General features: G+C 37.3%; 1 protein-coding gene and 1 long non-coding RNA gene across 20 annotated transcripts in view; one reads left to right on the top strand and one right to left on the bottom strand.

Moving 5' to 3' along the window:
* The first annotated feature begins 112 nt into the window (after nucleotides 1-112).
* On the top strand, nucleotides 113-24,026 carry LOC113964385. The gene is made up of 3 exons (XR_003533180.1): nucleotides 113-595; nucleotides 13,973-14,128; nucleotides 23,952-24,026. It is a non-coding gene; the product is annotated as an uncharacterized LOC113964385 (long non-coding RNA).
* The window catches only part of SORBS2 (sorbin and SH3 domain containing 2), a 156,179-nt gene continuing 138,263 nt past the window's right edge, over nucleotides 6,482-24,397 (bottom strand). For 11 of the 19 annotated variants that reach the window (XM_027676590.1, XM_027676583.1, XM_027676592.1 and 8 more), the window contains 4 exons: nucleotides 23,840-24,043; nucleotides 12,297-12,346; nucleotides 9,301-9,407; nucleotides 6,482-8,508 (listed from right to left, as the gene is read on the bottom strand). In XM_027676590.1, the coding sequence (XP_027532391.1) occupies nucleotides 8,447-8,508; nucleotides 9,301-9,407; nucleotides 12,297-12,346; nucleotides 23,840-24,043 (423 nt within the window). In that variant the 3' untranslated portion in view covers nucleotides 6,482-8,446. The other 8 variants (XM_027676582.1, XM_027676588.1, XM_027676575.1 and 5 more) reach the window with 5 other exon arrangements.

Here is a 24,397-nt window from a genome sequence, read left to right as displayed (position 1 = left end):
GGGAAGCTTAGAAAACAAAAAAAGGGAAAACAAAAAAAAGGTCATTCTGCCTTAAGCCTGAAAGAATACATGGATTCTTTTTTCTAAACACAGAGCAGTCAAGTGTTTCAGAGCATGTGTCAAACTTTTAGATCAATACCTTGACCTATTTTGTGGTTCCCAAGAGATGAGACTTCATACACAAACAAATGATGAGATCACATGTGAGATCACATGTAAGGCCACAGTCACCTTGTAGTTCAAGTGCCAAGCCTTCTGAGTGCTTTTCTTTTAGAAACGGGTATCAGAATTTTTTTAAATATACAATTGTTGTCTTACATTCCATAAAGTACTGTGTTCAACATCTATTTTTCTTTCACCTTGTGGCTGGGGTTTAGCATTTTAACAGCAGTTGCTATGGAAGAGTTAGCCATGTTTATTGAGAAATGACAAACAGCAACAGCTGAAAGACAAATATTGTATTCTGTTTTAAGTATAAGGTGGGCCCTGAGCCAGAGATTAGCAGCTTCAGAATGTGGACAGCCACAAAGCTGGGTCCTTGGTCCTGACAAACACTGTAGTTACTCAGGCGTAAGGCTTAAATGTAGCTTATACTGTAAGTATTTCCACATTAAAATTTTGATTTCTTTCTGCTTGTTAAAAGGACACTGGTGGCTTGTCCAAGTCTGTGAATTAGTTTCTTAACAGCAAAAGAAAATACCAAATGGAAGCAAATAATTATGTGTTCCACACTTTGCCCTGATTAGAGTTTTTGCTTGCTTTTGTTCAGTGAATGTAGGGGTAAGTGTACAAGATTAAGAAAACATTTACAAAAAGTGGCTGTATCATGAGAAAGGATAAACTGCAGCAGGGACAAAACCAGCAGAAGCTTAACTAGGGCAAACTTCACATTTTATCAACATGTAATTAGTGGATCTGAAATGGTAGATGTGACAACTGTCAGATATGCATATCCAGTCTTAAAACTGGTATTCCTGTATCCCCTATTGCTATAATCCAGTATGTAGGGAGTTAATATAATTCATACAATAGCTGAGAATTTTTGCTCCTGACGTTTGCTGGTATGGTAGAAATCCAGGCCAGAATCTGAGTGTAATTCCTCCATGGCTTTTCAAAGGGTAATCCTCACTCTAGAAGGCGAAGACAGGTAAATCATGGTATTTACAGGTAATGCTTTGAAATGTAAGTAAATTCTCCTAACAAAATCTCTCTGGAAATAAAGACCTGGAAACTGTCTTGCTTACAATCCTTACTACCAACTCCCTCCAGCCAAAAAATGCCCAACAAACCAAACACCAAAAAAGCTGAAAACTAAAAGCCATTCAGAAATGCAAAATAAGTCTCCCTGAAGGCTGTTTTTTTTTTTCCTTTCTTGCTTGTCCATTGCATTTTAGTAATTTCTGGTTTTGCACTTCCCAAAGCTTGAAAGTAACTTGCTAAAGTCTCCTCAAGTGAGGGAATGTCAGGATTTTTAAAAATTTTAAAGTCAGAAGAATCTTCTAACCAACTCAAGTCTGTGTGGTGTGGGAGCTGTTAGCCAGCATAGGTATTATGGCCTGACGCAGGAGACCTCTTCCATCTTTGGAAGTTCTGGATTTTCAGTAATAATGTCAAGATGCTGAGGTGTTTTGGTAGACTATTTTTCAGTATTAAAATGTTTCCTACTTCCATGGCTGGCTGCCTTTCCTTCAGTAGTCCTTTTGCCTCTGGGGCTGACAGGGAGAGAAGGTGGTAGAACAGGAGGGAAAGTAGGATAGGTCGCCCTTCAGGGAGGGCATTAGGAGGCCCATAGAGCTTGGAGGATTTCAGAAATTACTTGACTTCTGTCAGGCTTGCCATAGATATTTGTATCTTCCCCTTTCCTAGTCTGGTCTGACTGTAATAGTTGCCTTTCTAAGGCTTTCCCAGGGAGTTATCATTTGTGGAAGCACAGGATGTGTGTGGCAGAGGAAGAAGGTTGGCAAGACTGACTCCACAAAATAGGCCAGGTATCCTTTTTCTAGGGTCTGAAACAGCTCTCCCTGGTCTTGTCTGCCTCTGACATCTGAAACATCTCCCCTCTTTTTCCTCTAGTAACCCCCCCACCTCTCTGGTTTTGGTGTTTGGGTGTTTTTTTTCTTTTCTTTTTTTTTGGATAGTTAGCAGTAATTTCAGGATGCTGTGCATGGAATTTATCAGTGATGTGTGCAACTGAAAAGTCAGTTTTCTGTAACAGTTTAAATACCAACAGTTTTGTAGTTAAAGCTGTGACGATCAGAAATTATTATCTGATGCTGACATAAGTTTGGCTCAATTTCTTTCTCTGACCACTCTTCTTTAAAACTCCTTTTGACTTAAATGGTAGGTACAAAAATTATGCACCCCTCTGCAGCAGTATGCTTGCTTGAGAACATAACTATGGATTGGTGGCTAGAAGCAAGTTTTTCTGAGTGTCCTAGATGATTTCCTGTGTTTCTGATGGCATATGGCTTTCATACTTTCTGCTTCAGATGGTGTGTAGTGCTGCTTTGTGTCTTGTACCTTAGAATTGGCTGCAGGAGCAGATTAAGTGAATCTATAAATAGTTTCTTGAAATCTTCCATGGCATAAGTATTGCTCTTTACTACCCCAGACATACTGGGCACATTAATTTGTCTTCTTTTATGGTGTAAGGAGGGAGAGGTTAATTCTCACCTGTTCAAATACTTCTAGTTACGTGTGAAAAAAATCCCTATCTATAACAGATGAATTTGTGGTAGTGTAAGGAAAGCCTCTGGTGGGTATTAAACCAGCTGGTATTTGTACATGTTTCACATTACAGTTTGAAGCATCAAGCTGGGGAAGCATGAGTTGGGTCATTGCATGCTTGGGGTTTATCTAGCGAATCACAGCGACAGAAGCAGTGCGATGACCCACTTAGAATGACATGTTCAATCTCTTCAGTGTTCCCCATCTGCAGTGCTGGTTCCAGTTGTATGCTTAGCCCAGTGTTGAGAAAAAAAATCTCAATGCAAGTGACTGAAGGTTTGATTATTTTAATATAGTAGTCTATATCTTTGGTTCTTAAGTCTTGAAATAAAATTACTCCATTTTATTTTAATGTAAGACAGCCAAAAAGTCTTGCTATTTAAATAGTTCCAGTCACTTGGAGCTAGAGCTCTGCACCTAAAGTGGACACACATGAATACAGGACCCTCTTGCAAAGGATAACATAGGCTTGTGACAGAAAGGTGAATCCTCTCCTTTTCTGAGGGAAGTATAAAGAGTCATTGTGTGTAACTCTCTGGTAATTCTTCACTGGTAGAAATAAATAATTACATTATTCTTGGGATGTTTTTAAAGTGGTTTACTGATTTATCTGATGAATGGAAAATGTAGGAGGATTACTTTGCTATTCGTTTATGTGGGTGATGAAATAATGGCTTCCAAGTTTGTTATTTGTGTTGGCAGCAGGAAAGATAAATTGTTGAGATGTGAGTGTCTATACTGAGGATAAACCTAGCAACGCATTTCTGGTTGTCAGTCAACACTTCCCTCCCCTGCCCTGGTGTCACTTGTGATGTAATGCCATCCTGCTGTAGTGGAACCCTCTGTGCTCCTGATCTGTAACTAAATGTGATGTCACTATACAAAGGCTGCTTAAAAAATTGCTATAGGATAGTCATTATAGGCATTAAAGCTATTTTAGTGAGAATGCTTTCTACTTTCTGGAAATGTAAAATAGTCTCTTACCACAAAACTTTGCTCCTTTGTGACCCCTGAGGAAACAGAAGTTAAATACTCAAAGGCATAATTCTTAATATATTACATATGGGATTTGCATTGATGTAAATGAAACAGGAGCTGGGAGTCCCAGGTGCAGGTGCACAGTGTAACCAACCAGCACTTGCCAGTTAGGTACTAGAGAATGGAACTATCTGCTCTGCTCTGTCATGGGAGCAGTTAGAGAAGTAGTTTCTGCTCTCTGCCTACAATCATACTTTTCAATATAACAAAACCAACCCAAACTGGACATTCAGTTGGCTCAGGGCTTCTCTCTTGTGCAACTTTAGTTTCAAGCTAAGACAGAAACTATTAGCACTACTGTGGGATCTGTTGACTTCAAAGGAGTTTGCTGTTAACTGGAGCAAAGGCAGGATTTCACCATGTAACTATTAATGCTGTAAGGGATTATACTTAGCAATGACCTAAGGTCCTTCTAGAGCTACTGACTTCATGTTTCCAGCTTCCCATGGGCTCATGCACTGCTTTTTCAAATGCACAGGAAGCACCTCGTGTTCCTGTCCTGGTTCTGTATATCAGCATTTAAAAGGCAACTAGTAAATGCCAGGCATTGCAGAGTGACAACATGCTTTGCTTCAGTGTGGGTGACAGAATGTGAGACCTGCTAGGGTGACCCTTTGCTTAGTTTGGGACATAGATCACTACCCTGAACTGCTCGTGCATTAGTCTCCCTGGCTTGCTGGTATGTTATGGGCTTTCTTGTTTTAAGAAGCCTTTACCTCAACAGCAAATACACAGCTTGCTGCAGAGTAGGCACTGAGATCAACTGGTTTTTAGGGATGCTGTGGTTATGTTACATATTCATCTGTAATGTAGCACAACTCTGTAACAGACTTGATTTTATTGGACTGGCACTGACTTTTCTTAGTCTGATAGCACAGCTGCTAAGTCATAGCATTAAAAAAAAAATTCTCCTAGAAATAAAGATGCAGGCTACATGGGTGACAAGAGAAGAGGAAATTGGTTTGATCTCTAATTTTAAAAAAAAAATCTGTGAATATCTGAGACTTTTAATTGATTTATTCTGGTCTCTTCCTAATTATTAAACTGGCTGGCCTTTAATTCCCCAGGTCTCTCTTCCTCTGGCCTTAAGGACAAAGCACCACCTAGTCCTGTAGGGTCTCCTTCATGAGTTTATAAGGGCCTATACAAGGAAACTCAAAAATCCTTCAGTTTGTTCCTTAAATAGTGTAGTTGGGATTTCAGCAGACACAGTAGAACTGAATATATTTGGTTTGTGTGGATATAACTTAAATATTTATCTACTTTTTGATTAAAACATTGACTGCATTCTTTTCCTTAAGTGTCAATGACTTGCTATTTTCATTGCAATGGCCTATATTTTCACTTTTTTGATCCACTTTTTGCAATTAGCAGAGGATTCTATTTTACCCCTTAAATACTCAGACCCCTAACTACCCAGAATTTATTTATATTAGTGAGACTACACTAACCAGCAGGTGTTATTAGGCTAGTTTTTATAGAAAAAAGGCTATTAAAGCACATTACTTCCTATTTCTGACAATTCTCACAAGTATTGGCACAAAGCAGTACTTCAGTGATGTCCTGAAGCCCACGCTGGGTCACCCAGCAAACAGAAAGGACAAACCACACAATGTTTGATTGTGTATTCCTGTATTTGCTTGTCAGGCTGTAAGAGGAGATGCATGTGGTGACTTTAAGCAAACTCAGCATAGGAAGAACACGTTTACTTCAGTGATACTAAATTAGGCCTCGTCTAGATCGAAAGCGCTCTCAACATTGACGCTGCTTATACTGACAAAGGAGTTCCTGCTGGAATTTTAACAGCAGTCCCACTTTCAGCTACACACAATTTATTTAGAGGTGTTGACGGTTTTCCATTTTCCAGCCCAGCAATCGTACATGAAAACTGAGCATGAATCGGACTCAAAGAAATGGGTTATTCCTGCCCAAATGCAGGTTACTGTTGTACTGGATTTGTCAGTGGTAGAAACACACCACACACAGCATTTCAGAGGGGGCAGCCTGGCAAGGGCAGCCAGTGTGGTGTGGTGAAGCAGGACCAAAGAGGTACTCTGAGGCACTGGCAGTAACTGTGTTACCAGTCAGTGAAAAAAAAACCCCAACAAAACCCAAACAACACCACACCATCCTTCCCCCCACCACCCCTTCTCCAATCCCTAGAAGCTGCTGCTTGCATATTTTGCCTCTTGTTGAGGGTTTTTTTGGACAATTGTTCCTTGACAGATGGACATTCCAAGTGTAAGATGTTCCCCCAATATCAGTGTTTTCCTTAAATCTTGTTCCTATGCTGTCACTTTACATGGGAGTTCTTGTTTTGCTTTTGTTGAAGGATTAGGATGTGGGAACTTTCACCAGGCATAATGAGTTTAACATAATGGGTTACCATTGTGTATTTTACCTTTGTGCTTCTGGAGTGAAGGGTTGTTCTGGTAACAGAAGAATTATCTCAAATTATCACACGCCACGCAGAAAGTCCATAATGATGCTTTTGCACTCAAGTTGCCTTGGGGATAATGACATAGAAGTGGACCAACTGAGAGCCCTAAGGCCAATGCTAGTTACCCATATATATAACTGGTGTATGCTTGATGGTGGGGTGAAAAAAAAAAATACAAGGCAAAACTATTTGCGTACAAGCTTGAAGAGTTAAGCACTTTGCAATACTTAAGTAATATGTTACATGTATTTTAAGAAATGATGGGGGAAACAGTTGTGTACTCCAAGCAAAATTTATTAGAAGTCTATTCAAGAAAAAAAACCAAAACACAGAGACCTTTTGCTTGTAGGAATTCAAAGTCAGTTACCTGAAAGTCAGGTATGAAAAACCTGCATTTTTCTAAAATCAGTTACAGAGTAGAAACAGTACTTTTTAAATATCACAGGCAACAGATATTTAAGTCTTCAATCATAAATGGCATCAAAGATAGGTAATAATCTCACAGCAAAGCTGCATGCAGATCTAGTTTAAAATTGAAAGCCTTTGAATATAAAGCTTTTGCCATGAAATCTGCAATAATAAAGGTATGCTGCACAAAGATGTTTCTTTACCTTTTTCTTAATGACATTTCTCAGAAATAAAGACATATGTACATTTAGATTTGGCTGGTAAACCATATTTTAATTAATAAAATTTTGCATAAAATGCTATCTTACAGAATTGCACTATCCAGATGTGCTTATGGTAAACAGAGCAAGAAAAGAAAAATGCATTGAAATGTTCTGTATGTAAAGAGGGCAAAGATCAAATAAGGAACTTATTTTTTTAAAAATCAACAACCAAATGGCTCTGTACAAAAAAGCAAACATATGTACAAAATGCTACAAAGACTACATACATTTTGATAATTTCGATCCTTTACCCATGAGAAATGCAGCAGAAGCTTTTGCCATCTATAAGGTGCTGAAGAAACCAAATCTGAATTTTTATTTTTATAAAGCCATAGCCATTATCATCCTGTGCCTTAATTTTATTTGCTAATTTTATGCTTACCTTTGCTTATGGAAAATATATGTTTTCAAATACTTTTGTTTCATTCAGGAAAAAAAAAGAAAAAAACACCTCTAAAATGTATCGGGTTTAATACTCGTGACTTTTTTTCTGTCTAAATTCCTAAAAAGAATGTGTAACTTGGGTTTCATTAATATACATATACATATATAGTGAAGTAAATCAGTACATGATACTTGTGAATATTTTTCAGGTGGCTATGTTAGGAAAAAAACCCCAAACCCAACAACCCATTGCACTAACACTGTTTACTTTCTGCTTATTAAAATTCCTGATATGTAAAAACACTAACCTCTCACATTTCATGTTGCTTACTATCACAACATTTTGATTGCAACCATTTAGTATCAGACATCAGTAGCAGGTTATTATTGTCTATGCTTATACCACTGTCTGTCTCTTCCTTAAATCCTCTTTCCCAAGTCTTATTGCCTTTTTCACTTCTCACCTTTTAACAGAAAACACTGCAGGTTTGTTAGGGGAAAAAAAGAAAAAAGATTTAGCCAATACCATTGCACCCGTTCAGAACACTTGCAGTTCTTCCATTTTTCACTATGCTTGCTTGAGATTTTACAATCACTGTGCATATGTTACAGCATACAAGTGCAGGCAAACAATCTATATTATAGTCTGTCATACATTGTAAACCAGTACAATAGGCAAACCCGTGATACAGCCAGTGGAAGCAAAAAATGCTGCCAAGCTAGTAAGAATGTGGAAACTCAAACAATTTTTTTAAAAATAGTAAACAGCAACTTTCCCCTGTATTACGTGCATGCTGAAAAAATCCCACCAGACTTTACGGTAGTACCACAAATGTTCTAACCAAGCATAGTTTCTCCCCCCTTCCCCCCACCCCCCATGGCAATTCCTCTGTGTACCTGTCATCAGGCTTTTCCTATTGTATTTCACATAAAAAGACTTGAAGGCAGGGAGTGTTTAAATGCTGAAATGATTCCTCTTGTCTCAGAAAAGCTTAGTTATTCACTCTGTGGTCATTGCTGTAATACTGCTGGAACGGTTTGGCGGGTGGGATGGGATGAGGATGAACTAGATGGCCTCTATTTGAGACTGCAAGCAAGAAAACAGAAGGCCAGCGTAGCATGTTTTCTAGCAGCTTTATGCAGATGAGTCGCAGAGATGCAGCATAAATAAGTAGAAAAAAAAATTTCACAGCCTCTTGACATAGTTTCCAGGGAAAGTACCAAAGAATTTGGTTCTTCTCGAGGTTCCTGAAATTAGAAGCAATAAATGAAAGATGGGAATAACAACAGAAATTCACTATGTAAGCATGGCCTTAAAATTTTTATGTTTAATATTGCACAAACAGAAATATCTACAGTTTCTTATAATATAACTTCAAAAAATTATTTTTAATTTCATTTGTGAGTTGTGAGTTTTAACAAAGTATAAATGCAGGAAGTGACAAGAAAATGAAGAGGCATATTTGATTAAATTGTTAGGTCTTGATTAAAATCTGTTCTAAAATTCTTAGTACACAGAAATAATTTAATTTCAACAACAACAAGTCTATTTAAATAATTTGAATTTTTTTAAATGCAAAGGACTAGTCAGATGATTAAGTTAGCTACATGTGCATGAGCGTTTATGAAATGATTAGGCTACTTTATCTAGGCCTGGTTATGAAATCTCTGTTTGTTCAGTAATACTTGGTTCTCACCAGTAGTCAATTCTTTAGATGTATTCATGTGAGTAAGATTTAAATTACCTGGTCTTTATGAAGAGAACAGTAATACATAGGCCATTTTGTGTCACAAATGACAACAATGCTGTACAACAAACTGCAGATATGTGTCAATTTGTGTCCACCAATTTCAAAAGATGAAAGGAACAAAATCACCCACTAATTTCAGTGGATTTTGGTTGGGATTTCTCCTGATAAAGCCAGGTTTAGGTTTATTACACTGAATACCAAAAATTAAGTTGTTTAAAAGACACTAAACAAAGAGGGTAGCAAAGGTTAGGAGGAAAAAAAAGAAAAAAGCAACCAAATTAAAACATACCCACAAACCATCCATCATCACATTTTTCCATCACATCAATGACATCTCCCTCTCTGAGCTCCAATTCATCTTCGTTCCTAGGAGTATAGTTATATAGAGCCTGAAACCTTAAATAGGACAAATGATGTATTTTAAAAAGAAGTAAGAGTTCCTTGCACCTTTGCTGAAGTAAAGGAGCTGGCTTAAACATTAACTAACAAGTAACACTTCTTGCAAATAGAGGGGAAAAGGATTTATTTTGCCTGATGGACTTGAGAGTTAAGAATTTACAGTAAATTAAAAAAAACTTCATTGGAAAGATCTGACACTAAAGACTGGGTTTGCTCCTCAACCAGTGGCTTTGAAAATAGATTTATTTTTTTAGCATTATTTTATAGTTGAGTCACCAAAACTGAGGACTACTAGAGGGGAGCCTACAGATGTATTGGCACTGTAACCCTCCATGATCAGCATCTGAAACTGTGGCTCTGACCTTAAGCTTTCTGAAGCAAGTACCACCAGCACAAGTGAGGTGTCTGTGGAGGAGGGTGCCCAGGACAGCACCTCACACACACTGTCACTGTAACTGAGGGACCTCCCTGAGCTCCTCAGCTGCAAGTGGTGTGGCAAGCCTTTGCTCTGACATAAAAGAGGTGCCCTCCTCTATGGAGAAGGTGGAGCATAATTGCTATTTGGAAACATACAGGGGTAACCTGTTCCCTGGTTAAAGAGGTTTGAATCAAATCAGGAGACAAATGCATAGAAACTCAAACAGTATTCAGACACTGATCTGTGTCTCCACCCCTGGCCAGGAGCTGCAGTTTGCAGATGTTAGCGGATAAATGGAAAGAGGTATGAGATTCCTTGACAACTTTTAATGGAGGTTTTTTGAATTGAAAGAATGGCAATAAACTCTCACTAGGGGGAACTGAAGGCACTTGGGCTGACAGCCCACAGAAAGATTGCTGCACAAGCCTGTGAGTCCTGCAGAGTCAGAATCTGCTTTTTTTTTTTTTTGTAAGCAACTGTGCCCCACATATGACTGACTGCATATAAAGAAGCAGGGTACAACTGCAGAAATTGTACAAAGGAAATAGTTTTAATTTCAAAATACTGAAACAAAACATAATCACATCCATTCCTTCCCTCTTAACAACAGTTCACTAAGTTTTAAACCTTAATGCCATTACACTTCCCCCAATAAAAGCAAAATAGCTTGCCAGTTGATGTGTTGGTACAGAGTATTTCATTTAGCTCTGTATCATTCCAGCAGTTTTCATGGCTTAAATGAGATGTTTATTTTAGTAAAAAATTGATGTTCCTGAAAGTCCAACTTGAAAATCCTACATATAGAGTGGTGCTAGGTTTAGTTTAATGATAGTCTTCTTGACTAAACTACACTTATTTTTCACATTGCTGCTTTGGACAAAAAATGAAGATACTGTTCCAAGAAAATAAAGATTTTAACTTAATATCTCACGACTGGCAGTTATCTCCCCAAGTCTGAAAAGTCTATTTTTATATTTTAATCGCACTAACAAAATGGAACAAAACTAGTTGTTTAAGCAATTACCTCTGGTAATTTGTGCAGCAGGAGTAACAACAATCTGTGCAAAAACCTAAGTGGCAATAACAGTTTCTGTTATGCTTATCATCATTCCAGGAAAGCAGAGCTATGATGATATTCCAAAAAATTATTAAATGCAGCTTCCAAGGGGACAGGAGTTGCAGATCTAATGTATCATGAATAGGATTCAAGCCAATTACTTACTCAAGTACAGTAACAAGGATGTCCCAATTAGCACTCCTTGTACTTTTGAAATGGAATCTTAGTAATTTCCAGATAATCCATTTTAGTAACTCGAGTGTATTAATTTCATTCTCTCTGTGCTAATCTAAGACTTTCTTAAGTATGAAAACTCTACTATCATTAACAACACTGACAGAATACATATTCAAAGCAAAGAATGGTTGGTTGGCAATTTAAATATATTTCTATTTTTAATTTTAGGAATAAATAACTTTAGTCATGAACTACTTAAACAATATTGAACAAAATGAAATGGAAAATTATTGCTTACAAAACTGAGTTAGGTGCTTCAGTATGTTCAACAATACCAACAGGAGCTTGTAGTTTCAGTGAGATTAAAACTAAAACATCCTATTTTAATTATATATTATCTGTGGCATAGCTGTTTGGTAACTTTTTGCCACTCTCTTCTGTCTTCAAGTGACTAATAGGTAAACTTTGAAATATTTTTAGATGTTAAGCCTTAGCTACATTTATGAGAAATTATCTAATAGGGTATATGCTGAAGTGCTCTGATGCTAGAGGAAGAATGGCTATTGAAACAGGATCATTTAAACAGGACCCAAATGCAAGACTTGAGGAAAAAAAAATCTTGAAACAATCTTGCACTGAACTTGCATTTTAACAGTCAGCACTGAAATATCCCAAGCATTTAAACTGTTTGTGAAAATAAGACTTGAGATCTAGGTTCTTCTGCAGTTTTCAGAAACGTTTTTCTGTATCTCATATTTGAATTGCACTTGTAAATCACACCAAAAAGTGTGAGCATGTGTTCCTGTGATCAAGATATTGAGGTTTTTTTTTTTCTCTATTCACATCCAGAACTGTTTCTGAATAATTTGCTTCAAGTCAGTAAAGCAGATGAGTTGAATCAATGTTAAATCTTAAACTGTCATTCTGCTGAGATGTAAAAATGGAGAGAATAAAGAAGAGTCAAATTTTACTTTTAAAAAATTATTACTCCTTTTAAGTATAGATGATGGGAAACTGTAAGTTGTCATGTCTGTCTGCATTTAATGTAAATTAAACAACTAAGGCTTTGCCCTCTGGGACCTTCCTGGATATCTTCCTACATAATGCATTTTTCTGTAAATAATCTCTGAAATGTCTTCATAATTGTACTTGGCAAGTTAACAAATTATCTGATGATGTGATGGCTATTGCTTAAATGCTAGGTTTTGGTTTAATAGACAATAAGTATACTTACGGTTCCCCCCCACCGTGTATGTTTTCATGAGAAAGCAGAGGGCGCTGTGGCTGAAATGAAATGATTTGAAATGTAATAAAGATTTGCAGTTTAAGGTCCAAATAGTTGGATAAGGGTGTGACACACAGTTGCTCAAGAGTTCATATTCTACCTTGTGTAAAACAACGGCCCATTCTGTTCCCCCTCCAATAAATTCTTAAGAGACATGACAAACAACTAAATCTTGGCAGGTTTAAAGATCTGATTTTCGGAGGCCATAATAAAAACTAAACAAACTGTGAACTTTATCAGTCCATTCTATTTATAGTACAGTATAAAGTTGGAATAGAACACTTCAACCTCTTCACAGTGAAACAGAAATAACATTAGAAAAATCAGATGCAACGGCTGAACATCATACATTCTTTGCATGAAGTATATTTTTAGATAAGCAGAAAAAAAATCTCCTATACTTAATGGCAGAATCCAGAATATTGATAGACAAAAACCATACCAATTTACATTACACACACACAGAGTACTAACTTGGCAGGCATAACATGCTATGCTTTAATTACTTCTGTTTCATCTCAAGCCATGCAGGCTGTTGGGAGTCAAAGAACAAAAAGAATACATTTAATTGTGTGAAAATAACAATTAACACTTTTACTTCAGCAGAAAAAGTAGTTTGTATTTCCAGTGCAAAGCTTTATGAAAGGAACTATGTTCCTTCTTAATGGAGCATTACCCACCACTAATATTCAATAAATCTGGATGCAATGGAAATGAAAAATATTAACCTCCTACAGAAACCATATCCTGCTTAGAAAGTCATTGACTTATACTGATTCGAATCTGGCTGGGGCCAGAAACAATGCAGGAGCAGCTGCTTGGGAAAGCTCTTGATGTGAACGGGGATCATATTTGCTGATGACTGAGGATGCCTTATGGTCATGATGTAGAGACAAGTCTGGGAACCATATCTGTTTTAGAAGTGTGGATATCAAATATTACTCATAGCACTTTCTTTCATGAATTGAGCAAACTGTAACCTGATCTTTAAGCCATGGAATTTGTCTTATTGCCCCATGATTCTCACTTGGTTTGCTTATTTCAGTTCACTCTTGAAGATGATAGAGTCTTCAATGAGAGAAGGCAGCAGTAAACAGCCCAGAGTCTGATAAAAGAAACTGAATAGAAGAACACTCTACGTAGTTTGTTTTTTGTTTGTTTTTCTCCCTTTTCGCTCTCGACATCTCCAGAAGAAATTAAAGAAGTTAAATTTCTTTTCATCAGTTTGTATATGTATATGCAGAAAATATTGTGATCAGTCTACACTTTATCTTTACAGTCTATGGAGTGTAACTTTTAAAAGGTTCCTAAAGATGCAGGCAGGAGGATTATAGACTTTTAATTTGTATTATGGAATGCTAAGTGGGAAAGAGGTTTTCAAAGTAAAGAAACAGACTCTATACTCTTTACTGTCTTCTCTCCCTCATTTAACTCTCCTCTGCCGGTGTACAAAAAGTTGTGTAATTTTTACCAAAGAATCCAACAGTAAAGATTGTAAATTAAACAGCTCTTAGTAAACCTCTTTCAATGGCTGGCTTGTCAAACAAGAAGAAAATAGTCCATTGGGCAGAATGCTTTGTATTTAGACTGGAATCTGACCTTATTTTCTGCTAATCTTTCATCAGGTCTGTAACTGAGCAGTCTGCCACAGATAGTCAGAGATGCAAAAGAACTCAATTGAGGTTAAGGATTTTTCCTAAAATGAAAGTCAATGTCCTAAAGAATGCTACAAATGATACAATGCTTCGAACATAATACCAAGACAGGAAGAAACTGGGTAGGTCAGTATTATCTTCTTTTTCTGCATATGCTTCATAAAATGAATTAACTACTGTAGAAACAGATAATAAAAAAGAAGGTGACTAAAGATTTTCAACTATATGTTATTGCCACAGAGAAAACTTGGACAAAATTACAATCTTGTGAAAATAGGGTGAAGTAAATGGTGGTATGTCTGAAGAGGGGGACCTTGGAGCTCACTCTCTACTTGAATACATTCCACAATAATACCCCAGCCGACATCCAGAAGCTTTCTCCCTGTTTTCTTTCCCTAAGCTCTCATTCCCATATACAGTTACATTAGCTAGATAGGGGACTGTTGCAAAGACTGTTTCTAGTTTTCAACTACTCCTCAGTTTACTGGAATATCCTGTTTCCTGGAAAATACTGCAGGATCTAATCCCAAAAACATTAAATCTGCAATCAAGTCAATGGTCCCAGTTGTATCCCTGATTTTCATGCATGATTAATACGCACTTGCATATATTAGTTCTGTACAGTCCTGAGCATGCAAATCAGGTCCATGATTTGTGTTCTTGTAGTTTTGGAATTAAAGTAATAAATACATTACACATTGACCAGTACACTTCTCTTAACATACTGGTTACATGTCATTAATCTGGAGGAACATGCAAAATTAATATAGGGCTTAATCCCTTTTTTATGGATCTCACTCCTAGTTGGACTTTCTGTGAGATGGTGTTGGTCCACTACTACAAGAATCCTGGCCTTCCTATCTGTGATTGAACTGTTTTCTTCATTGATGAGAAAAGCACTGTCCTTTCATACCTGGTAGTAAACATAGGCTTGCCAAAAAGCCAAGCTTTAAAAGTTACACAAACCTGCATATCTTAAACTAAAATTCAAATTTTAAAAACGGAGCCACCAGAAAGATGATCACCAAAAATCAGCAGGAACAGTGTGGAAAACAGTTATTAACTGCTTTAAGAGCCATATGTTAAGAAATCAATGCAAAGAATAATTCAGTCCTAAAATGAAAGTAACCCATAAATTCTCATTCTCACAATAGTTTAGGTTGTGTGGAGTTTTTTTCCTTTTTTTTTTTTTTTTCTTTCCATAGTGCAGATCACCTTTTTGAGGAAAGTCCATGCAAACCCTAAACCACCTGACTTTCTGGCTAGGTAAAAATGTTACAGTTATGTTACAGATAGGAAGGGAAAGGTTAAAAGGTATAAAAGGCTGGAATGACACTGCTTGGATAAAGAGAACAGTATTGAGTGAACATCATACCACAGCAAAAAAGCATTTTGAAAAATAAGGACATGGATTCAAACCTAAGAATTCAGTCCATATACATGCAATGAGTATAAATTTTTGACTCTTGGAAGCTGTAATTTTAATAAACTAGAAATGCTTTGAAAGAGAGGTAATAAAACCAGACTAAATATAAAGAGCTTTGATCTCTTACATCTTGTAGCACTGGAAATACCATGCAGTACTGCAGAGATACAATATGCTAATGGATTTATATAATGAGTTTTGGCACACACAGACCTGTTGCCTTTACTCAGACATAGCACAGCACAACAGGAAGAAAACAGAGCATACTGATAGTATTGAGACACTTGGGCAAAAGCAAAATACTGCTAGACACTGAGCTCCTTGTCCATGGAAATGCTGTTATTGCACACTGGGCATCCAGTACCATACCCTGTGTGAATAGCTGTGACCTCTGACAGGTGAGCTGCAGGATCTCTTAGACATCACTGGGCTACGAGGAGGTTTACCCATAACAAATCTCTCTCTCTTTAAATTAGCCTAGAAGAACCACAAAAACTGTGTCAAGTGAGAGTTTAAGAATGAAGCATCATGGGATTTTTGTTGCTTCATTCATACATGCAAACCCAACATGCTTTTCTTGATAACAAAAAGCAATGAGTTACAGGTAGAAATAGGTACTATTAGTACACAGTATTTCTATTGTTGCCACTGTATCTTTTTTCCTGCTGCTCTGGCACATGCCCTTACATGTAACAGTTATTCCACATGTATCCCTGAAATAGCTTAGTTGGTAACACAGAAAAGCTCAGCAGTATACAACAAATGTTGTAATTCCTTGCTGTTAAACAGAACACTTCCCTTAAATTCGCATTGAGAAAGCAAGTAAATACTTGGTGGAAAGTACTTCAAGAAAATATCCTCGTTTTGTTAGCATCACTACAAATCAGAAAAATATTTGTCAGAATTCAGTTCTTAAGGGGTGTGTGTTTAGCAAATGTGAATTCTCAGGGGCAGGGGTGAGCTGGGGGGAATGTGAGGGGAGTGGAGTGATGATATTGAAAACCTTTTCTTTGGTATTTGTGACTGTTTGTCATCAGAGTGTGACAGGATTGAAAAACAGCCTCCTTTTAGGAGAGGGGTGAATAACAATACCAGCAACAACAACAACAAAAAAGGATACCAAAAGAGGCCAAGGAGATAGAAAAATGTCAGCATTTCTCCTTGGGACATGTCTTCAGAATTCTTCTTTTGGAGGATATCCTCCCACCAACATGGTGCAATGTGACATTTCCCACCCATAGCTCCTTGCATTCCATTGTCCAAATTCCTGGTCATGCTTTAGACTTGAGCCACGTTCCAAATATATTTATGTACACACATATACGTATGTATACATATGTATTTTTACATCAACAAAAATTACAAAAGTACCAGTATACAGCTTCAAGAACTCTCTGAAGAACCTCCCTTCACTTGTGAAATTTGAGTCCTCTAAATATCTTGTGTTCTTTCTGCTGTGGCAGTACAGACCAGACCTTAATGATGGGCAACATGCATAAAGAGAAGAGGATAGGAACTATCCTGTCTTCTCAAGCCCCACCTGGCAACTAAGTAGCAAGAAATGATACCAGCCAAAACCTGCTTACACTTATTTTAATCCAACTCTCTATCCTGGCAATGCAGTCAGTGTTGACTGCTGAAAAAAGTTTGCCTACTCTTCGGAGAAAAAGATTTATCTCATTTTAGAAATACTGTACAAAAAAATCTGCCATTGGTAAGAGTGCATCTAATAATTTTGAAATTTTTCAAATAGGTAAGTATACACTGATTAAGTTTATAAAGGAATCTGTTCCTGGGATTTAAAAAATAATCCAGATTTGAAATGGTTTGAAAACAATAATTAAAACCGAGTACTCTCTAACAAGACCCCAGACCTTCCATTCTTCTGGGTACTTGAGCTCTTGTGTCTGTAAGATGGAATCATCCCCCTTGGTTAATTAATGTCTTGCCTCCTTGTCCATTTAAGAGCAATACACTGCCTAGGAGGTTCCCTGGGGCAGATATTTTAACTCTCAAAACAAATATTTCTTCTGTTTATTTTCAGCTGGGATTAACATACCTTGCTCAAACAAGGGCAAAGAATATGAGGGTCACCTAAAAAGAATTTCAGTGTAGGTGAGGAATTTTCTGAATTTTGCTCCTTAGGCTAAGCAAAAGCATCAAAAGCACTGCGCCAACTGATAAATTATTAAAAGTTGCAAAAACAAGTGTAGTACTCTGTTTTACTTTTTCTTTGAGGTGGAATGTACCTAAGTCCATGACAGATTCATACCCGGGAAAGAAGCCTTATGTCTCTTCCCTATATCCAAAAAACCCCAATAGATCTGGTGGATCTTAAGATTTCCTTAAGTCCATTATGTCTGTGTTTTCTGTGAATGCACGTTGTAAGACAGGATGGAGTAAAAAAAAAATCACCAAAAAACCCAAAAAAGGCAGGATTTCTGGCACAGATGTAATGATCAGCCTTCTAGGATAGTTTCTTTTTCCATGACATTTTCCTCTTTTCATGAGCAAATGAACTCCCTGGAAGTCAGCACTGGAAATTAACTGTCTACCTAGAGCAACTCTTCAGTTCTCATATTTCTGCCACAGAGCTGCAATACTGGCACAAACTGTAATCCTGAAGAGGGAATAATCTTTGTCCAGTCCTTGACTAACAGAATTGGTATTTAGAACATGACTCTGCAGTGATGCTTTACTGTGAAATTTATGACTCTTCTTCCAGGCATTGCCTTGAAACTGAAAACACAAACATTACCTAGTTTCTGCATACTTGAATACAATTCAGTTCCGTTCCATTAAATGAGTTACTCTGTTGTCCTGGTATTGACTGGAAATTGAGTTGAAGCTTTCTGCTTCCCTGTCAGTGGTATCTCCTTAAGCCATTTCATTGTATCATAATAGTTATAGTTTTACCTTGTTTCATTTGAAGAAGGCCTATTTTAATACTCCACGTGTTATGTTATTTAATATTAGTAAACAAAACAATACATCTGAAAAGATCAAACTCAGTGTTAGCCTTGCAGTTATTTAATATACATGAAGATTTGCAACAATCCATAATCAAGAGGTGCAGTTACCTTTAACTGTGGTGAGTCTTTCTCCTGCTGATGTAACGGTTTAGAGAGGAGGGGAGGTGGGAGGGAAGCAATAGACAGGTATGTTGTAGGAACGGAGTGGAAAATAGGTGTCTTGGCAGAGTGAAGTGGAAGATTAGAAGAAAGGTGGAAAGGAGGATCAGACTCTTCTGATGTTCCCACAAAAAGTAGAGCTGGCTTAAATGTTTAAGAAAAATGAGAAGTTGCGCTATAAAACCAGCTGTGAAGGATGTCAAATGCTCAATAAGGAGACATGTAACTAATCTGAACAATCACAAATGTCATGCTAATTTTATTATTAGTCAGTCTACATTTCTGGAAGAGATTTCTTTTCTCAGAAATCACAAAAATGTTGCCATTTGTGGCCATGGATTTCACCTCTATTCTTACATTTTTCTCCTGTGTTTTTCAGGTCAAATAAGGGTAGAGGTAGCCTGCAAAATCTTTCTAATTAACTAGTTTTACACTGGGCCAAAAACATACTGTCCTAAGCATCTGATTTGCATGTTGACAGCCAAAGCAACTGCCTGAACAGTCTGTTGAAGTGCTGGACAGAAAAAAAGTCTGTTCTAAAACTTTGCCTAGAAACCACACAAATAGCGGTATTGTGGCATTTAATGGCCAGCACACATTTGGGATAGTTCAGTGATATGCTGTCCCAAAGAGGAACTGGGGAGGGTTTCAGGAGGAAGCATTTGTCTAACTGCCAAACATAATCTGATCCGTTATTATTAGTCACATTCTCGTAACAGAGCCTGCTATAAATATATCAGCTGGTGAAGTGACACATGTGAAGCACAAACCGCAGGGTCTCTGAAGGAGGCATGTCCCTCCCTCTGGAGAATTGGGGCCTTCTGGCTCAAAAGGGGCAGCATGTAATGGGACAGTGAGGAAAATCGTTCACTGGCTTTTTACATCAGAAGCTCAATGGCAACCAACAAGGACAGAAGGATCAGCACAACTGATACACTACATAATTTACAGCAGTGCATATACTTGCTTCTGAGAAGGGACTATCCCTTAACACTGACAATTTTTAATCATAGAATGGTTTCGGTTCAAAGGGACCTTAGTGCCTAGTTCCAACCTCCCTGCCATGGGCCGAGACACCTTTCACTAGACCAGGTTGCTCAGAGTTAAATTTTATTGAATGTAATTGCATAAAGCTGTGCCTGTGCATGATACAAACATGTAAATATAAGAAAAGGCAGAGAATATTTATACTAAGTTATCTGAATAGAGAACCCAGGTATTTCAGAAATTAAAATACCTTATCAATATTTGGTGAATTGTATCCTTCATAATAATCCATAGAGCCTCCTCCACTTGCTACTGGGAATTCTAAACTGTCATGTACCAGATCCTCCTCTATATAGAGTCTTGTCAGTTCTTCTGTTGTGTCTTGTTCTCCTCCGTAGAAATCTGATTCTTGAGGCTTTGACTGATCCCCTATATTAAGTGATAGATCTGCAGTAAAGATTTCTTCTTCATTTTCAGCAGTTGTAGCTAGCACTCTGGACATGGAACCACCTTCATATGGTGAAGGGATGTTATGGATAGCGCCAACATGTTCACCTTCTCTTGTAGTATCTAACAAGTCTCTAGGTACTTCAATAACTAAAGGGTCAATTATACCTCTCAAGTCTTTATCTTTTCCTGATTTGGTATTGTTGCTGACATGCTTATATGCTATGGCATGAGATGAGCTGGCTGAAGATGATACAGAGGTAGATACAAGAAAGGACGGAGGAAGAGCTGTAGAAGAGCTGAGAGACGCTTCTGTATTTGGAATAATGTGACCATCCTTAACTTGGTGAATGCGATTACCTGGGGATATTGCTACAGTTTGAGAGGCTGACAATGCCAAAGAATTGAGTTCTTCTAAGTCACAAAGAAAACTGCCTGGAACTGATGGAGAAGTTAAGTTGCATGTGCTTGAAGGCGAAACACCAACAGTCCTTGAAAACAAGTCACTAGTGGCAGCCTGGAGAATCTTTTGATCAATGTGTGACCAAGAGGAGGAAAGCTGTGGGGACAGTGCTTGGGAAGGCAACTTCAAAAATAAGAACAACATGGGAATTCAAATAAATAAGCATGATAGAGAATTAGGATATATGTAAATTGAAAAAGAAAAATGTCTGTGTGATCATCTGGATTACAGGGTACAATTTCAGTGACCATGGGTGTCTGAAATCACTACTACATGAATCAGAACAGCAGGAAAGACATTTGAAACATGAAACTGTATCAGGTTTTGGCTTGAGGCATAAATGTCAGGCATTAAGACAGAACTGAATCATTACATTCATGAAGGCAACTTGCATTTGATCTGCTAAAGTTATGTTATTTATGGTGCTCTGTTAGTGAGCCTGTCACAGGTTATTAAATCATACAATTAATATTAACAAATTTTTCCCTGAACCATTACTATTATTTTGAGAATAGCAATTGCAGAAGTACATTTCAGGTGTCATTAAGTATTTCTTTTAAAGTATAAAAACTGAGGTGATTTCCAATTATTCAAATTTATACTCCTACTTTTTCTTAATATTTCTGGGTAAATGTTTAAGAAACATCTTTAATGTATTGCATACTTTTATTAAGGCATGAACAGCTACAGAATGCATTTTTTTTCAAAAGTAACCTTAGTTCAAAAATGACATCAACATTTGTGAAAGGTACATTCAATTCAAACTGAATGTAGGCAGTCAACAATGCTTTTAAAATAGTGACAGCACAGTATGCAGCAGTATATTTTGAGTGTCTTTACACAATATTGATTGAAGTATCCTTCTGGTAAAAGAAACGTCCTTTTCTAAGAATGAGAGACTGGTGAGTCATACGTACACAGCATCAGTAGATATCCATTGCTTCAGTAAATACTGAAAATGCATTTTTGTTACTATTAACCCTCAAAATTAAAACTGAGTGAAAAATATTTTGATCTTATTGTTACAACTATCCAGAATAATTAGATGTAATCTCCAAGTTATCTGGACTACTGGAGACTTTAAGTATTAATGTGCTATTTCAAAAGTCTAAATTCATGTCGCAGAATAGGAAGGTTAATTTACTTACCTTCTGCTTGAGTTTTCTTGAGGCAAATAGCTTTATTTTATAGTTAGACAACCTTTGTTACAGAGTCTTCTGTAACAAAGTAAACAGTATAGACTGATACAACACAGCCTGCTAAAACAGAGCTAGGCTGTTACAAGCAATACTCAGTCTCTTTCTCTCATCTTTCCTCTCAAACAAGAGCCTCTAACATATGGTATTAAGGTCAATAATAATGCAGAAGAGACATTGCCATTTTTTAGTTTCCCATGGCTACAAGCTGCACTAGGTCTAAAGATACAGATGGACTAGGCAAAGTCAGGGACAGCAAAACTTGCTCCTGACTTGTATTGCTTATTTATTTTATTGCCATTAGGCCAGAGAACTTTAGTGCAATTGCTCTAGCAATCTAGTGATATGTGGTAAGAAACTCCAAAGGAATAGGAAAAGTGGTATCAGTAAGTGTAGTGAACTCCAGAACACCTTAAGGGCTCCTGAAGTTCTTCTGGGTAGTCAGGAACAACATGTCTTTTTACATGGTATTGCCATTTCTGAATACAGTTTAATTCAGAAACAAGATGTCTGTCTAAGAGTTTCAGCAGAAGCTTGGAGGTTTTTCTTTAAACTTATGCTAGAACCCAATGATGGCATGTTACAAGGAAGGCTTCTTCCAATTTAGTCCCCTACAGAACTAATTTATTAATAATTAAATAATAGTGGCAGCATAATATGGATATAAATGCTCTAAAGCATCACCTATGCTCAACAAGGGTTATGTGGGTTACACAAACGCCAGCTTTAGCTGCAGGACACCTTAGAGACAAGCCTGCTCCGTAGAAAATGGGGAGAAGCACTTCTGAACACAGAGAGACATCTCCAGAATATGGAGCACCTAAGCTGCCTCCTACTCTTGATTTGCCCTCAGGTACCTCTGGGTTCCTATAAGAATAATGGGCCCTAGCTTATCAATACCTCAGCTGGCAGGTACAGAATTTTATGCCACTTCAACAGTTTTGTTGGAATGGAAGAGAGAGGATCTAGTTCTCTGTTGTGAGATGTTCTGGAAAACCAGACGAGACCTGTTCTAGCAACTGTCCCAAACCAGCTAATACTGTTTAGTCATAAGCAATATTTTCAGAGGCCGCTGTTGCCTATAAATGACATTTTTGGTAGCTTTTTACAACCCCGAAGTTGTAAATAAGTGTGGAACTTATTTCAAAGTTGAAGCATGTAAATGAGCACCAGTATTCAAACATAGAAAAGGGGACAAAATCAACTGAAACAGAGATTAATAGCAGGATAAGATGTTTATAATTACACACAAAACCCACTGCCCAATGCTGAAGAGATAAAGAACAAAGGTAAAGGGGAAGATTTAGAAAATTTTCCATCTCGAGCTTTCAAAATCATCAATACTATGTTAATGCTAATCACAGTTTGTATGCAGAAACTGCCTTAGTTTCTGTCACTGCCAAAGATGTTATGCTCCCTGCACAGGTGACTGTGAAATCTCACAAGTGAATGATAAATAGTAACACAGGAATCTCTCTGCAACATCCTGTAGTTACCACTTGTGGTGGTTATCTAGACTAGGAAGGAAAACAATTCAGAACCTACGACACACATTTGGTGTGAAAAACGAAAACTTTAAAGGTCTGAATCCAAGTTCATTGACAATGTGATGACAATCACTTTACTCCTAAATGAAACAATACTGTCACTGTTGTCCCACCCCAAAGAATGTAACAACAGCCTCCTTGTTGACTGTAAATGGCGAAAATAGGAAGGTTTTACTACAGAATCACTAACAATTTTTTTGACTTTGAAAGGTACAGAACTGATCTTGGCAAGCTGTGTCCTGCATGCTCATGCGACTGTAGGCTTTTAGTACAGCTGTGTTATGGGAATGTCTTCACACTGCACTAGGAAAAGTCTACTAGATATATACTTAATGCTCAAATTCTTGCTAAGATTCCCAAATAAATTTTTTTTGTTGACTTGATTTTTCTGCCTAAATTTTGCCTAGCCCTACTCTCAGTAACATAACAGCTAAGAAGAAAAGACCATAAATCCTGGCAGAATGTAAGACACACACTTGGCTATTAAAATACTTTATTAATAAGACAGTCATGCAATTCTACCTATGCAGCAAAGAAAATATAGTATGTTTAATGCCTAAGTTATGTACTGTATTAAAAAAAAATCACAAGTCCTTTTAAACCCACTCTAGGGGTGACGGCAAAGAAAAAAAATCCTTACCTTAGTTGAACTTAAATGGTGTATTCTGTCACTAGAATAGCTTTGGGGGATCGGAGGATCAGGATAGTCATCAACACTTTTTGATGCATTCTTTTTTATGACTTCTACATAGGAAACAGGGAAGATGCCTTGTCTGTTGGTTCCTGGTATTTTACCTTCATACCAGTTTTGATCAACTCGCTTGAGAAGAATTACTCTGTCTCCCTGAAATGCATTATGAAAACGAATTATCAGCACATACATTGTAAGCATATTTTGTGAATAGAAGGTATTATTTTAACACATAGTATCATTTTCCCTGCAGTGCAGTTTCCCATCAGTCTTGAGCATCACCTCCATTTCCACATTTCTACTCCCATTTATAATAACTACGTATAAAACTACCAGCAAAATTCCAGCAAAATGAGGTGCTAGTCACGGACTAAAATGCTATTCTTTTATCATAGGGGAATCTCATGTAGTGTCCTACTCTTGGTTGGGAGAATAACATTAACACTTTTCTTTGGAGCATAACCTATTTTAATTCCTGGCAAAACTACCAGCTAACACCCTAACTGT

This window comes from Neopelma chrysocephalum, unplaced genomic scaffold, assembly GCF_003984885.1.
Source record: "Neopelma chrysocephalum unplaced genomic scaffold, ASM398488v2 Primary Assembly neopelma1_42, whole genome shotgun sequence".
In the NCBI taxonomy this organism is placed as follows: domain Eukaryota; kingdom Metazoa; phylum Chordata; class Aves; order Passeriformes; family Pipridae; genus Neopelma; species Neopelma chrysocephalum.
Note: the sequence above shows the minus strand (reverse complement) of the source record. Positions and strands in the feature narration are given on the sequence as shown.